At 38.6% G+C, this 15,327-nt stretch overlaps 1 protein-coding gene and 1 long non-coding RNA gene across 2 annotated transcripts in view; both read right to left on the minus strand.

Moving 5' to 3' along the window:
- The window catches only part of LOC112150885, a gene marked incomplete at its 3' end in the record, with an annotated part of 49,028 nt that overhangs the window by 3,944 nt on the left and 29,757 nt on the right, over positions 1–15,327 (minus strand). The window contains 2 exon segments of the mRNA XM_024279407.2: positions 1,931–2,030; positions 12,252–12,375. Coding sequence (XP_024135175.1) covers positions 1,931–2,030; positions 12,252–12,375 — 224 coding nt within the window.
- Positions 9,084–9,843, minus strand: LOC112150886. The gene is made up of 2 exons (XR_002920027.1): positions 9,602–9,843; positions 9,084–9,192 (listed from the first exon to the last, which is right to left on the minus strand). It is a non-coding gene; the product is annotated as an uncharacterized LOC112150886 (long non-coding RNA).

The raw sequence follows: 15,327 nt of genomic DNA on the forward strand, positions 1-15,327 counted from the left end.
GCAACACGAGGCTTTGAGGGCCACGTTCCTGGGTGTTTTCCAACATGCAGGAATGTGGGGTACGATGAAAAACATGAGCTTCCCCACATTTCCTGCTCTGACATGTTTTAACTGGTTAGGCACAACTAAACCAGGTAATCAGTTAAGTTATTAATCAGTTAATATCTGGAAATCATACAGACACAGCGACCCTCAAGACCTTGAGAGCACTGCCGGTGTGCATAGTGCTCAGTTTGCAATATTTACATAAAATGTTTTCCTCTTTTTTCCCCCTTTGTCTCTTTACCTTTTTTCCTCTTTTTCTATTATTTTCTCTTGAAAATAAAACGAAAAAAAACAACGATAACAAAAAAATGTAAGAAAGACAAAAAAAACAAAAGAAGAGAAAAAAAGGGAATGAAAATAAACAAAAAAAAGGAAAAAATAATCTTTTGTGGCTCAATTTTTTCCCCTTTTCATGCTTCTTTCATCTTTTCTCCTTTTTTCTCATTAAAAAGGGAATATAGAGAAAAAAAGGAAAAACAAATATTAAAAAAGGGAAAAATTCTGATAAAAATATATTTTTTTCATGTTTTGTCATTTTTTCCTTTTTTCTTTCTTTTTCTCCTTTTTTCTCTTTTCTTAATCTATTCTCTTTTTTCTCTTGGAAAAAATATGAAAAGAAAAAAATGAAGAAAAAAATGCATGTCTTTTTTTTTCTTTTTTCTTACATTTTTTTCTTTTCTCTGGAAAAAAAGGGAAAAAAAGAAGAGAAAAAAAGAGGAAATTTTTATTTAAATTGTTGATCACCTGCAGATCTTTGTATTCTACGGTGGCCCTGAGGACCAAATCATGCCAACAAATCAATGTAAAGATCACAAGAACAACTGAAAAAGCAACAAAATTGAAAAAAGCATATTGAAACAACATTACATCTAAAATATAAAGAAAGAAACCAACAAACAATAACAAGAAATAAACTGAAATAAAAAAAACAACAAAAGTAATTTTAAAAAACCTTGAACGCACATTTAGTCCATGCTGTTCACAGGAAAAGCAGAAAAAGCTTCTTCTTTTAATTCTCTAATTTTTACTAGCTCATGTCTGCTACCTGTATTTGGAAGAGGCTTGGTGTGAAATGTCAAAGCAGTGCAAATCTCCCAAATCTTGCTCCAGGCTTTTTCTTTCACAGCTCTTCCGATTTATTAAATACTTGAAGTCATAAAATTCCATTTAATTCCACCTCTGTGATCCATTTTCAAACGGTTGGATCTTCCGTGAATTATGTCATGAAATACGTCACTTCCAAATCTAAGTTCCTGATTGGTCAAAGTTTAATCTAGTTTAACTAATATTGTCAGTTCAATGTAGACGTGTATTACATAAAATGTTTATTCATGTACATTTACATAGTATTTTATTGGAAGTGGGCACTTGAAAGTGCATTGCTGAGGGTGGTGTGAGTGTAGTGGGCTTTGGATCATGTTTCTCCGCCTTCTACACTCCTCCAGGATGATCTGAAACCAGCTTATACTTTCATCAATGTAGCATATTCACATTCTGTTCTGTTCCTGTCTGGGTTGAGATGTTGAGCTTCCACAATTAGACAGATGTCCTCAGGAGAACGTGGACGGTGTCACATGCATACGGATCCCACCGCGTGCAAAGGGAACCGTCTCATGTGACCACAGACTGAGTCTGGCTCACGCGGTTCTGCATACGAAGCAGCCGTGGGACGGTTTGAGACGCTTTGCTCGCAGTTGAAGTCCGAGCCCACGATCCACTCCCACCTCTCATGCTTTATAATGTGCTCAAACAGAAGGGATTTGACATTCTGATGGCAGGTCCATGGAGTGTCTTCAATATTCATGTCTCAAACGAGAGCGGAGATCATAAGCTGGAGAGGAAAAAAAATGAAAGTGTGAAAAGAAGAAAGAAGGACTGTTCTCACCCAGAGCCACGGTGCCCATCAGGAACGGCTTCCCCATCTGACTGAAGTCACTGCTGCTTTGTTGGCCGACCTCTGACCCCACCACAAATGTCACGGCCACCTGAGGCGCATTAACACACACACACACACGGCTCAGGTAAGGACCAGACAGCAGGAGCTCATTCTCCATGATAGCAATGAAGATCAAAGAAGCATCAGGGGATTTGATCAGAAATAATTAAAGACTCAGAGGCATGAAAATCTGAGGCAGAAACATCAAAGACGCATTTAGTTTACAGCAAAAAACAAACCGGAATCTGGAAGTTTTCATGCTATATAAAACCCCACAAAAGTTGGAGCTGCAGACGAGACTTTGGCTGCAGATGAAAAGGCGAGGAGCGAGGCTGCTCCGTCATCTGCACCAGCAGGCGGTTCATCTGTTCACATCATTTCTGCTTTTGTTTTATTTTTGCCTCTGACAGCGATGACGCAGGAGGTGCTCAGATTTCATTTCGGCATTAAAAACAATCTTTTTTTATGAATGGCATATTTGCACGAGTTGCAGTAACAGGAACGATCCAGTTTATATGTTTTTAGAAGGTTCTGAACTAATCAGTCAAGTAACATGACTAAATGAATGGATGGATGAACAATTGAATGGGTTTGCCAGCAGATTGTCACCAGACATGACTGTAAACTCAGTCTTATAGCTTCTGTTTTTGTGAAAGCTGAATCATATTTAGAACAGAATGTAACAAATCTTACATAAGGAAGAAATACTGTAGATTCCAAATGAGACAAAAAAGGTCTAAAACGGACATGTGAAGGCTTTAGCTAAGTTCTAAAAAAGTTATAAAAAAGTCAGTTGTAAGTTTTAAATGTCTGGTAAACCCCTCTTTAAAAAAATAGTGGTTATTGTATTAGTTTTATTGTATGATGGCAGTAAAATCTAAAAATTCTACCATGACATAAATGTCTGATACAATACAAACAGGTTTTACTACTTTTGCCAAAGTAAATTCATAAATTAATCTTTAAAAAAACCAGACAGGACAGATTGTTTTATTCAGATATCCGTCAGCTGAAGGATTTTCCTAAAGATGTAAGACAATTCACAGAGACTTTTCTATGGATTCATTGTTGTTACATAGAATGAGCTGCAGATGTTCCAGCAGCTTCTGCTTATTTCATTGGTACTGGCTAGGGTTTAAAATGCAACTACTCTACACTAAATCAAACTTTATTCTAATAAATGTATCATTTCATTAATTATTTGGGTATAAAACTGCAATAGTTTAGTATTTATTATTGTAAAACGTCATGAATTTTGCTCAGTTTCAATTACTGTTGTTAATTTGTCTGTATAAGCTTGATTTTTGGTGGAAATTTAAACTATTAATTTTTTTTATTTAACAATAATAATAATAATTTTCTTTTGTCAATTGAAAATTCCTAACTTCTACTTAACTTCAAATATGCTCACTTTGAAAGGTGCTTGAGTCCCACTAAGCTGTTTGCTGTAATCCATGGATCCAGAGAAAAGATGAGCTTTAATAACCTCAATATTTTAAATTTCCATCATTAATTGTTGCCTCTGCTGCAATTTTTTAAGGAGCCTGATTCTGAAGCCTCACAAAACCATCCATCAATCAACTAAGCCCACTTTGTCCTGATTAGGGATGCTGGCCACAGACAGGTCGAAGAAAATTTACATTTTCTTAAGATAAAAAAACAAAAAAAGAATAGTGGTGTTTGTATAAAAAAGGCTTTTACTGACATATAGATATAGTTTGGTAAACACCTCATTCCTGAGCGAATTCTCCCCAAAGGACAGATCATTGTTTTCTTGCAGTCTATCCTTCACGTCAGCGTGGATAAATCATTGGCGTATTGGCAGCAGAGCGGATGCTGTGGGGATTAGAACCAGATGACATCGATCTGTTATTAAGTCTGAGGCTGTGGGCAGCAGCGGAGTTAGCAGAGGATTTAGATTTAACAGGTTTTTCTGCTTTTGTGAAAATCAAAGGCAGCCATGAGGGGGAAAAAATCTTAACCATATTAGAGACAGATGAGCAAGTGGGAACCAAGTATGATTTTTGTGGTTTTCAGGAAAACATCTCGCTATAATTGTAAATGTTTACAAACAGTGGTCAAAAGGTGCTGTTCACTTAACAGTTCAGGGTGTGCACCAAACCCCCACGACCCAGGATGAGGTGGAAATAGTCAGAATCTGAGATGGAAATCAGATAGAACTGCAACACTGCGTTTTCTTCCTATCATAGAGGTAAAAATCTTTCAAGTAAAATAAACAAGTATTCTGTGGTTTATCGCAAAAAACCTGAGATAAGTGAAATCCACAAAGTAGGACTGCAGATGTTTTAAGCCTTTAAAACCCCTCACCACGCACTATGTACACTTTCTAACATATATATGAACATTTCCACCCTTTTTTTTCTTGTTTAAACTCTCAAAGTTCAAACCTTCGTAGAAAATAAGTCCAGGATTATATAATAAAATTTGATTGTGATCAAAGATTTATGTAGATTAGGCTAAGCACATATCTGTACAGAAGACAAGGCATGGACCAGGTGGACTGACGAGGTCTCCAGCCAATCAGAATGCAGGACACAGAGTGCTATTATAAAAAGAAGAAAAAAAAAAACATGCAAAATTGTGCTGGAAAGAATACTCTATGAAGGAAGAGAGTCTGAAGACAAAAAGTGTTTTTATCTATGGGCGTGCTGCGGGTGACAAGCAATAGCGAAAACTTAAGCAACAGGAGGGAAGTAGAAGGGAGACAGAGACACGTTGTGCAGATTTTTCATTTTTTTTAACTGCGCCAAAACTTAAGCACTGTGCCAGGAGCCTGATAGTACCGTTCAAGTTAAAAGTGTGAATTCTTGACTGTTTCAATTTAGGAATTTAGACAATCACAGTGTAGTTTGTGTGGGCATCCTATGGGCACTTATGTGTCACCTGCACACCCCGTACATGCAGCATTTGTGTACAATCAGTAAGGAGCCAGAGAACGCACCTTACTAACGACTAGAGCCGTGATACACTTACCACGCACAAAACAATTGTTCTTTCCATTTTTATGACGTCCCGTAACCTCTAGGTAATATTTGAGTTGACCCTCTAAACATGTAGTCAAATGGCCCCAGTTAAGTATAATCAACTACTGTGGTTATTTAACCCAAAATGTGGTGTACATGTATGTGGATGCCTGGTCTCAAGAAGTTAAGATGGCCATACAAGCTTCAAGGGACTCCAAGACACACCTGCTCTCATCTTAAGATGTCTACGACCCTCTATGGGCCCAGACAACCCAAAAACCCAGCACCTGTACGGGCGGATACCCATATGGGTGGATGTGGCTTAACCATAAATACAATGTTAAAGTCTACAAACTGTGTAAGTAGATACATTTGCTTAATGGTGGAATAGAGAATGTGGAGTGTTATTTTCTGAGATGTAAAATAAGAACTTCTCTTTTCCACCAAACGAAGAGGCACAGCTCTTTGCTGCTGCTCTTTTGTGTCTCACTTCAAATCCACTTAAGTCTTTTTATAGCGCTCATTGATTTCCAGATTCACCTCAGTTAAGTCTGCTCGTCTTCAATATTGTTTAAGTATTGATTACGCTGCTGCCCGTCTGCCAGTTTTTTTTTTTTTTAGAAAGCTTCATAAATGAAAGGCCCTAATGCTATTCCTGCTCCGAGCTTTGCTCTGGTAATAAAAGCGTTCTTGTTTTGCTCTGAATTTTCCGCGCACCGAGTTTCTCCTACTCCCAAATGCGTTTAAGATATTTTAATTAGCGACTCTTTTACATATTCACACTGCCTTTGGTGCCTCTCTCCGCTCCGACCGCGGGTTTCTGCCGCAGAGTGGGACTTGTTTGTGTGGAGATGTTTCTCCTAATTTCCCCCGAGGCTCGTGTTGCATAATGTAAACAAAAGCTCCGTCCGAACCGCAAAAGTGCTCATTTATATGCTGTTGTTTGTTGTTCCTGCATGAATTGTTGCAAATGACGGCTTGACGATTGAAATGTTGCATCCATAAAGTGCTTTCCAGTGATTGACATTGGCTTCCTGTTCTGTCGGATACTCTGCAGGCATGTTTGAAGGATAAACTTTGAAAGTGTTTGCTTTCTAATAGCGGGCGCAATTACTTTGCAAAGCATGGCCTTCTAACACATTTGGAGATCATTTTGAAGGATCCTTTCTGCACATGAATAAAATATGTTGTTGGTGTGCGCCGATAGGCAGAGACGAGGGTAATTTATGGGAATTACATTCTTTATTATTAAGATGGAAACCAGACAGATTTTTTTCTTGGTCCTTCAGTTAAATTTGTTGAAAATCCTTCAGGAATTAGTTTGCCTTAGTAAATTTAAATAATAAAAGTTACATTTTTACTCTTTCTTTACTGGACATGTAAATATTCATTTTTATGTTTCACTAAGCATTTCTCCTTCCTGTAGATGTGTGGCTTGTTTTTGCCTCAGAGTTGTTTACCAACCTTTGCTCAGTTCCGGATGGAGGGTGTAAATTGCTGTGGAACCACCTGAGGAAGCAAGTCAGGTGGTGTGGGTAAACTGTAATCATTTTAAGGATTCTACTTTTCGTTCCATGTCTAGATAAATTAGGTGTTTCAAGGCCAGCAGAGAGATATGACCTTTCCAATGTGTATAGGGTTTTCCGTAGGGCTTCCTTCTGGTTGGACATGGTCATTAACGCCTCATTAGGAATGTGTCCGAAAAGTATTTGTAACAGATGTCCAGACTACCTCAACTCTTCTTGATCCCCATCCCTAAGTAAGATTCCAGCCTCCCTGAGAAAGTAACGTAATTCTGTCCTCTCCATCAATGATCCTGACCGTTCATTCTTAACTCACAGCTCTTGGCCATAGGTGAAGGTATAGACTGGGCGGTCAATGGAGAATTCCACCTTATTCCAGTTGAGAGCAATGGCCTAAGATTTGAAGATGCAGATTCTCGTCATCTGGAGATCAATAATTTAGCTAAAAAGACCCAGTTACCTTCATATGTATCCTTTCTAGAGCAAGCCTCCACCTCTCAAGATGTTTCTTCACCTGTTCCCTGCTCTCACTACAGACTACAGTGTCGTCTGCAAACATCATGATCCACAGAAACTGCTGTCTAACCTCACTTGTCAGTTTATTCATCACTGCAGCAAATAGGGATCTCAAAGTTGATCCTTGGTACTTCCACCTAAAATCAGCTGTCATTTTTTTTCCCAAGGGCTCTGGGATGTTTTGTCACAAGATGTGGGAGGACAATCCCTGCCTGTCGCTTTTGCCGAATGGGATCTTAGGTCTTCAGAATGGAATGTGGGGAACTGCAGTGCAATGAAATTGGAGTTGTTGGGCTTAAAGTGGGTGGTTACTGAAAACTTCTGTGATTATTTGATTAGCAACCCTCTTTTAACTAGCGCCAAACTCTGTGCTGTGGGGCAACAATGGGTATCTGAGCTGGCCCTGTTCGATTTCCAAATCTCCTACAAGCCTGGTTGGCAGAACACAGGAGCGGATGCTCTTTCCTGGCAGTATGTGGGATTATTGGGAGGTGCGTGCAGGCCCTCTCACTGTACCTAACAATGGACATTGGTCCACCAACAGTTTTCCCACCTTGGACCTAGTCAAAGTCCTAGGGAAGTTGCAGTCTGGTGATGGCCTGATCTCTACCTTTAGATCTCTACCTTTAGTATGTGGGGCCAAGCCTGACAGAGAGGCGTAATTTATGTCTCCAGGTTGTAGAGCTGTTAAGACAATGGAAGCAGATTGTTGAGGTGGATGGGGTGCTGTATCAGCAGTCTTGGGAACAACATGAGAGGCAGATCAGACAGGTCATACCGTCAGCCGTTTTGAAGGATGAAATACTCACTCATATGCAGCTGGGCATCAGGGATTAGAGCGAACCTTTAAACTGGTCCACTGTCGGGCTTATTGGCCTGGCATGTGGAGGCTTTTTGCAAGAATTGTGAGCGCTGCATTGTTTCTAAGAACCCTTAGACTGTGGAAGGACTGTTACAGTCACACATACAGCACATCTCACCACTGTCTAAGTGCTTACAAGCTGAGTACAACTCTAAGTACTTCTCTGCCACTTCTAAGTTCCTCATACAAACTAGAGCTCTCTGTACTTCTAAAGCTACATTTACACCACCCTTGGTAATGCACGTTCAAGTGGGCACTACCAACAAAACAGCAATGTAAATGCGTGTTTTGGGCTTCTGCGTTTAAAACTTTCACTTTCAATTGTAGCTACATACATTTTTATGACTGTTTTCCAGTTTTACGTACAAAACATCCATTGAACGCGTGCTGCAAGTCAAACTTTGACCAATCAGGGACTCTGATTTGGTAGTGACATATGGATGACACCCCTTCTAATTCACAGAGGTACCAATTAATTGAAAAGTTATCATAAAGGTGACATTGTTATTATTCTACACATTCTCACTCCCAACTCGTCATATATGGACGTATGGTTCAGCCCCCTCTGCATCACTTTTTGACGTTTTGGGTGTCCCCAACTCATCATTTTTTGACATGCAGGCGGTTGCCATTAAATCAGGGGTCCCCATCCCTTGGTACGTGGTACCGATACGGAACCAGTACCGGGTTAGGTTACCAACACTGGTACTGTCCATGTTCTGGCACACGTACCAGCCCGGTACCCATCTGCATCCTGAGGATTTGGGATCCCCAATTAGCGAGTGCATTTTTTTCCTGTCTGTAGTCTGGTACCAAGCGGCCCTTAGACCGGTACCGGTTTGCGGCCTGGAGATTGGGGACCCCTGATTTATTGGGAACAGCTATCATGTCAATGACAAGTTGGGGACTCCAAAAATATTAAAAAGTAAAGTGGAGGGGGCTTGAATCATACGTTCATACAGTGAGAGGGAGAATGCTTTGAATTATTTCTAAATTTGTGCCTGGCTGGAATAATTTGACACCAAGTCTTTCAAATATCAGAACTGAGCTGTGATAGAAAAAGCCTGTAGCAAGGGTAGCGGTATTTGCACCACTTTGGGATTTTGCAACAAGACTCTTCCAGTTGTAGGTTAAAAGAGAGGGAATCCAGGAAGGGGCGTGGTTCAGAGAACTTGGTGTCTTTTTGGGGTGTCGGTAAGAACACACTGAAACTTTGATCCGATTTCCACCGTTGAATGCATCTTTATTTGTCTCTTCACATCCATTCACATTAGGTCAACAACTGGGATGTACGAGTGAACATCAATATTTCTTCCTTTGCGTGGTCTAAAAAGGGAAAGAAAATAACACTACTTAAACTGAAGCTGACATAAATGAGAATAAATCAAACTACCTTTAAATGCTTCCACAAATAAATCAAAGTACAAAACTGAGCAATAAAGCAATTTGCTAAATTCAAACTGTAACAGAAATGTCTCTGTAATTGCTTTCCAGGTTAAAATACTCTCTATAACAATGTTTGTTAACATTTGCACTTAATATGAAACCACTGCTCTTCTGAAGGTATGACACAAACTTAAACATGTACAATCAAAATGCTGAACTGTAAAATTAGCATTACTCGTCCTTTATACTCGTTTTCAGTGGCTAAACAAACATGAAAGTAAACAAGCTAACCAAATTAGCTAACAGAGAAAGCATTAGAAAGGGGTTTCCTCAATAAACATAAACTTACAGCTCGTCAGTGACGCACGCTGATAGCATCCACCAGTACATGCGCTAATTATCCCCTCGTTAGCAAACAATAGACTCCTGTAACTTGTCGAAGGAGTTGTTGCGGCTCCTCACTTCAGCTGCGTAGTAACACTCCTCCTCCACCTTCGCTGCACGTGCATGCAGCAGAGGGCAGCAGAGAGCAGCCGAGAGCAGGTCTCCTTCCGCGCAAGGATATAGTCCCCTTTAGATTACCAGCCTTTCCAACATAGGTGGTGGACATGCACTAGTATTGCTTAGCGATTGTCTAGTGCAAACACAAGGAGCTAAACGTTCAAGAATGTTCTTGAACGTGTCTCATGCCTGGTGCTTTTATGACATCTTAAAGCACATAGTGCATCTATGGTAGTCTTTCTTGACACAAAAGTCAATTTATAGCTCAGAAAGTCACATATTAGCCCGTTTGCACATGTAAATGACTGAAGCAGACGGTGTGGAGCTGCAGGTTTAGCCAATGAGGATTTCCTCTTGAAAGAGTGAGGAATCATCAGGTAAAGGAATGGTTTCAGCTTTATATGTCTGACCTTGCAGGGTTTACTGCAGGTGATGGAGTGCAGATAGGGGTCGGGGGACAATTTTAAGCTCTCTGATCTCTCAAGAAGGCAAAGACCCACTAACACAAACGTTAAGCCATTTAATTGTTGAACACCCAGACAGTCGTGAGGAATTAATTATATACGGTTTATCATTGAGAAATACCTCAAATCTAAATGTGTAATTAAATTAGACCCGTGAGCAAAAACAACAGAGGGGAACACGAAAAGCCTTCATCATGGAGTCTGGAAACGAAAAAGGATTTTCTCTGTCAGTTCTAAACTTTGGAGCAGGAACAAAGACAGTGCGGAGGCTGTGAAGGGGAAATGTACAGGTTTGTGTCAGAGTTGTGACAGAAAATAGCACTGACTGGAAAACAGGAACCAATAATAATAAAAAAGTCAGACTAACAGGCACCTAAAAAGTGGAACTGGACAAAAAAGAAACATAAAAACAGAGAGGAACAGCAGGTTCCTGTGAGATAAAAAGCCTGCCATGGATGCTGATGACTAATTAAAACAGATCTGCAGTGATGAATAACAAATTTGCTCTGCACAGGAGAAAATGAGAACATCTTTTCGTGCAGATTTTAATCAAACATAAAACAAACTAGTGTGTAAAGAGTGTCTGCATCTTCGGAGGAAGCAGAGGAGGACAATATGTAGTCACCTCTGCAGCACAACAAGATAGAAACATTCTTTCATTAAAAAAGGTGTCTGAACAGTTCTTCAACTGTATGAAAAGACATGCAAGGTTAGAGTATTGTTTTTCTTTTAGTCCATTCCACAAAAGCTGCACAAAGAGAGGAGCTGCAGTAAGAAAAAATAAAATTTGGAGACCCATAGTGATTTTTTATTTGTTCTTATTTATATTTCCAAAAAATGATAACCTACAAGAATCTTTAAATTTGATTTTTTTTTCTTGAACTTTCCTTTTTTCTTAAAAGAAATTCTAAGATGTTTCATCTTTAGTAAAAAATTCAAGAAAATTAATTTTCCTGCCAACTGACAATTTTTGCAATATCTAAAGTTTTAATTTGAACATGAAAGAGCATCAGTGTGAGCATTGATGTACAAAAAAAATCAAATTCTTGCTCCGACTTGCTCTGCCAGAAGGATTAGGGATTAAAAAGTTAATAAAAAGGGAATCAGTTCAGGTAAGATGGAAAAATCTGTGACAGTGTCATGAATCGAAGTGATGTGGGGATGAGTAGTCAGGAAAACTGCATGGAAATGAAATGTAGAGCACAACACCTCAAAGTCCTTTACAGTCTATTAAATCCCTCAGATACAACAATCTACAGTATTTTCTATGTAAAGAAGAACGACTATGATGGAAAAAAACATTGCAAAATATATTTTCTTGGATATCACCTGGCTCTTAAAGGCCGTGTCACACAGGAACTACGTACATTTTGTGCATTTTCCACATATGTAATTTCCGTCTTCTGTGCTACATAAATGTTTCTTGTGTTCAGCATTTGTGGATGTGTGGAGATATTCACTGAGGGTTTCGGCTGACAAATCTTTACGTGAATTCGGCTTTGATCTGTTTAAAAATTTTGTTCGGAGAAGAAATACGCAGTTTATGCATATTTTATGTAATTTATTAGCAACTATTAAGCGAATTGGACGCAGTTGTGTGAGATTTTTGTCAGATGCATACGGAAATTTGTAGCTTTCCATGAATGTACCTCTGATGTATAACTTTTATGTCTCACATGCGACACACATATCACGTTAAAATTACATAATTGATGCACAAATCATTAATAAATTGGTTATTAACAGCAGAATATTCACTCATGGTTCAAGCATGATGCACGTTTTGTGTGACGGGTATATAAATTGGCCAATCTTTCTCCGTTAGATCAACACTGATCCTTGATGGAGTTCCACCTCCATCTTGAACTCATCTGTCACACCTACAGCACATCTCTCTGCTGTCTAACTGCCCCCATTCATCCAATGTTCTTCTTACTTTATACAAAAGCACCATTAGTGATTATTCTAAAATAAAAACCAAGAAAACAGCAAGCCAGCAACATTAATACTAAAAAAAAATCATAAAACTCTTACCGTGATGATGAGCAGAATTCCTTTGAGGAAGGTGAGCACGGAGGTGACTGGCTGAATAACGGAGTGGGCCAGCAAGATGGCGAGGGTGAGAATCCAGGTGAAGGCTGGGATCACGTACACGTGGCTGTGGAGAAACACATGAACCTTTTCCATGAACTTTGAAAGTTATTTATTCTTTAATAATTTTCAATTTATTGCTTTGGTAGGCCTAATGAAATGAGTCGAGTCAGCATTTTAAAAGTTTTCTAAATTTAGTTTTTGTGTTTTCAACAAACGTTGATCCTGTTCAGCCCGTGATTTAAGGTGTGTTTTGGGTTTTGGACTCTAGTAAACACTCCAATGAAAATCCTGTTTTTGGTGTTTTTAACATGTTCTTGTCTTGATAGAGGACGTAAAAAACCTAAACTGAAAATTACATTTATGAGTATTTCTTCATTCAGATCATTGTGAATCAGGAGCAGATGAAAAAAATGCTGTTTAACCCTTTAACACCTGACGCTTAAACACAAAATATTTAACAAACTGTAATTTTTCAACTGTTAACATGATCAACGTAAATAAAGCAGATTCTGAAGGAAAAAAGTGCCTTGTGTCGCTTTTCTCCTTCAGAATCAAAGAACATAAACACTGGTTAAAAAAGATTGATACGTTATACAGAAAATACTCCCTGTTCCGAAGTGCTGGGCGATATGAAAAAAAATTGCGTATCGTGATGTTGATTATTTCTCATCACGATAACGATATATCACAATAAAGTATATTCTCAGTTATGTCATTACTCACGTAACATGTAAATGGATAGTCAGGGGTCGGCAACCTTTCACAGTAAAAGAGCCATTTGGGCTTGTTTTCCACTGATCAAAACCTCGAAGGGGTCGTATAGTCTTACTTTAGCCTTTAAGAAATTTGGATTTATTCATGACCTTCTTTTTGTTTTTTTTTTGTTTTTTTTTTTCATAAATGTGGATTATTTGAAATATTTTTAGCCTGAACAAAAGCAAAAATATACAAAGAAACTTGCATGTCTCAAAACTGATTTTTAAAAAAAAAAAAAGTTTTTACCTTTTACCATTAGTAGGGGTAGCAAAAAATATAGCTCGTTAATTAATAAAAAGCTGAACTCCAAATTAGCATAAAATTCCTCAGTAGATTAAATCAGCCAAAAATGTTAGCATGTTGCTAAAAGAAAAGCTAAACTCTAAATTAGCCAAAAAAAACCCAAAGGATAACAAATTAGCCAAACATGTTAGTATATATGGCTAAAATATTAGCTAAACTCCAAATTAGCATAAAAAACTCATTTGAGGCCAAATTAGCCAAAAAAGCTAACTTGTTGCTTAAATACTAGCTGAACTCCAAAATAGTCTGAAGTTCCTCAGTAAACTAAATTAGTCAAAAATGTTAGCATGTTGCTAAAATAGAAGCAAAAGCCTAAATTATCCCCCAAAAACTACAGTAGATAACAAAGTAGCCGAAAACATCAGCATTTTGCTAAAATATTAGCTAAACTCCAAATTATCATAACATTTTTCCAGTAAGCTAATTAGTCAAAAACCTGTTGTTAAAATAGAAACTAAAGTCTAAATTGGCCCCAAACCCCCAGTAGACAACATACTAGCAAAGAAACGTTAGCATGTTGCTAAAATAGAAGCTAAACTCTACATTTATTTTTAAATAACTATTTTATTTTTCTTCAGCCAGAGAGCCACCGTGGAGAGATAAAGAGGCCACATGTGGCTCTGGAGCCGCAGGTTGCAGACCCCTGGGATAGTTACAAGAGAGAAACATTTTTTTAAAGTGCACAACAGTTTCAAGTTTCTTAACATATTTTTGCACAAAAGTTTAGCAATAAAAACTGTAGAAGAGAAATGACACAATAGACACTTTTCTATCACCTACACGATATGTATCGTCTTATCGTTCATTCTGGTGCATTCACTTCCAGACAACATCCATGAACATCTTCATTTTGTTTTCTCAAAGCTGAAGGGCTTGGTAGTCCATTATTTCCATTTTTTTTTTTTAACTAAACAGTGTAAGCTCACTAGTGGGATCACAATTTAACCTGATAAATTGGGCATTTGGTGCTTTATTTTGAAAAATTGGTAGGTTTATCTGTGGATTAGAGCCTTTAAATTCCCTTAGACTTCCTGCCTGCTCACTTTATATGAATGCAAATTCAGCCTCAGTAGAAAAAGGTCTGCCTTAATCTTTAGAGCTGCAGTGATGCTGTATCCCAACTGTACTCTCATTTGTCTGGGCCTGTTTGCAACACAAAAGTATGAAAAAATCAAGAGGAGCAATTTAGCAAACATCTTGATTTGAAGAAATGAAAACTAAAAATGAATGCTTCCTTTTTAACATGAACAGTTAAAAAAAACCCTGATGTTTAGTTCTAAACCTGTGAAAGCAGTAGTTTGAAGACAAACTTACTTGAAGAAAATGAGAAAGTTTGTAGCTGTGGAGATAAGGAGGGCTGGTTTCATCTTAATTGAACACACAAGATTTAACTGATACTAAATGGTTCACGTTTTAATCCTCTTATATTTAAAGCTGGAAGCAAACTGATTTTTTTTTTCGTATTTCCACAATGCTGTCGAGGTTCAAACATGGATGGACTCTGAGGAGAAATGAATCTCAGCGAAGCTGGAAATCCTCTCCGGTTTGTGTCCGGGTCGCCGTCCATCCTTCAGCGCTGGGACTACCTCTGCACACAGACCTGCAGTGCCCTATTGATTTCCACCCCTGGGGAGTGTAGGAGGGGGGGATGAGGAGGTTTATCTAAGGAAGGCCTTCCAAGATTTTTTTCTTTTTTTTTCACTCCAGTAAGCCTGGCTTCCCACTTCCACAGCGAATCGCAGCATCTCCCCCGGCGCCGAGCGGGCCGATAATGAAGCATCCAGGCGTGCAGATGAAGAAGTCCAACCTTCCCGCAGAGTGTGAATAATATTATTAGAGTAAAGGGTTTACTGGGGCATAACAAAATAAATTAGCCCTGTTAACTGATAAAAGTAATTACAGGCTTGGGAGGAGGGAAGAGGTGTGAGGTTTAGGTGAAAGACTTGAAGAGCTGCTG

Source organism: Oryzias melastigma, linkage group LG4 (genome assembly GCF_002922805.2).
Source record: "Oryzias melastigma strain HK-1 linkage group LG4, ASM292280v2, whole genome shotgun sequence".
Lineage (NCBI taxonomy): Eukaryota > Metazoa > Chordata > Actinopteri > Beloniformes > Adrianichthyidae > Oryzias > Oryzias melastigma.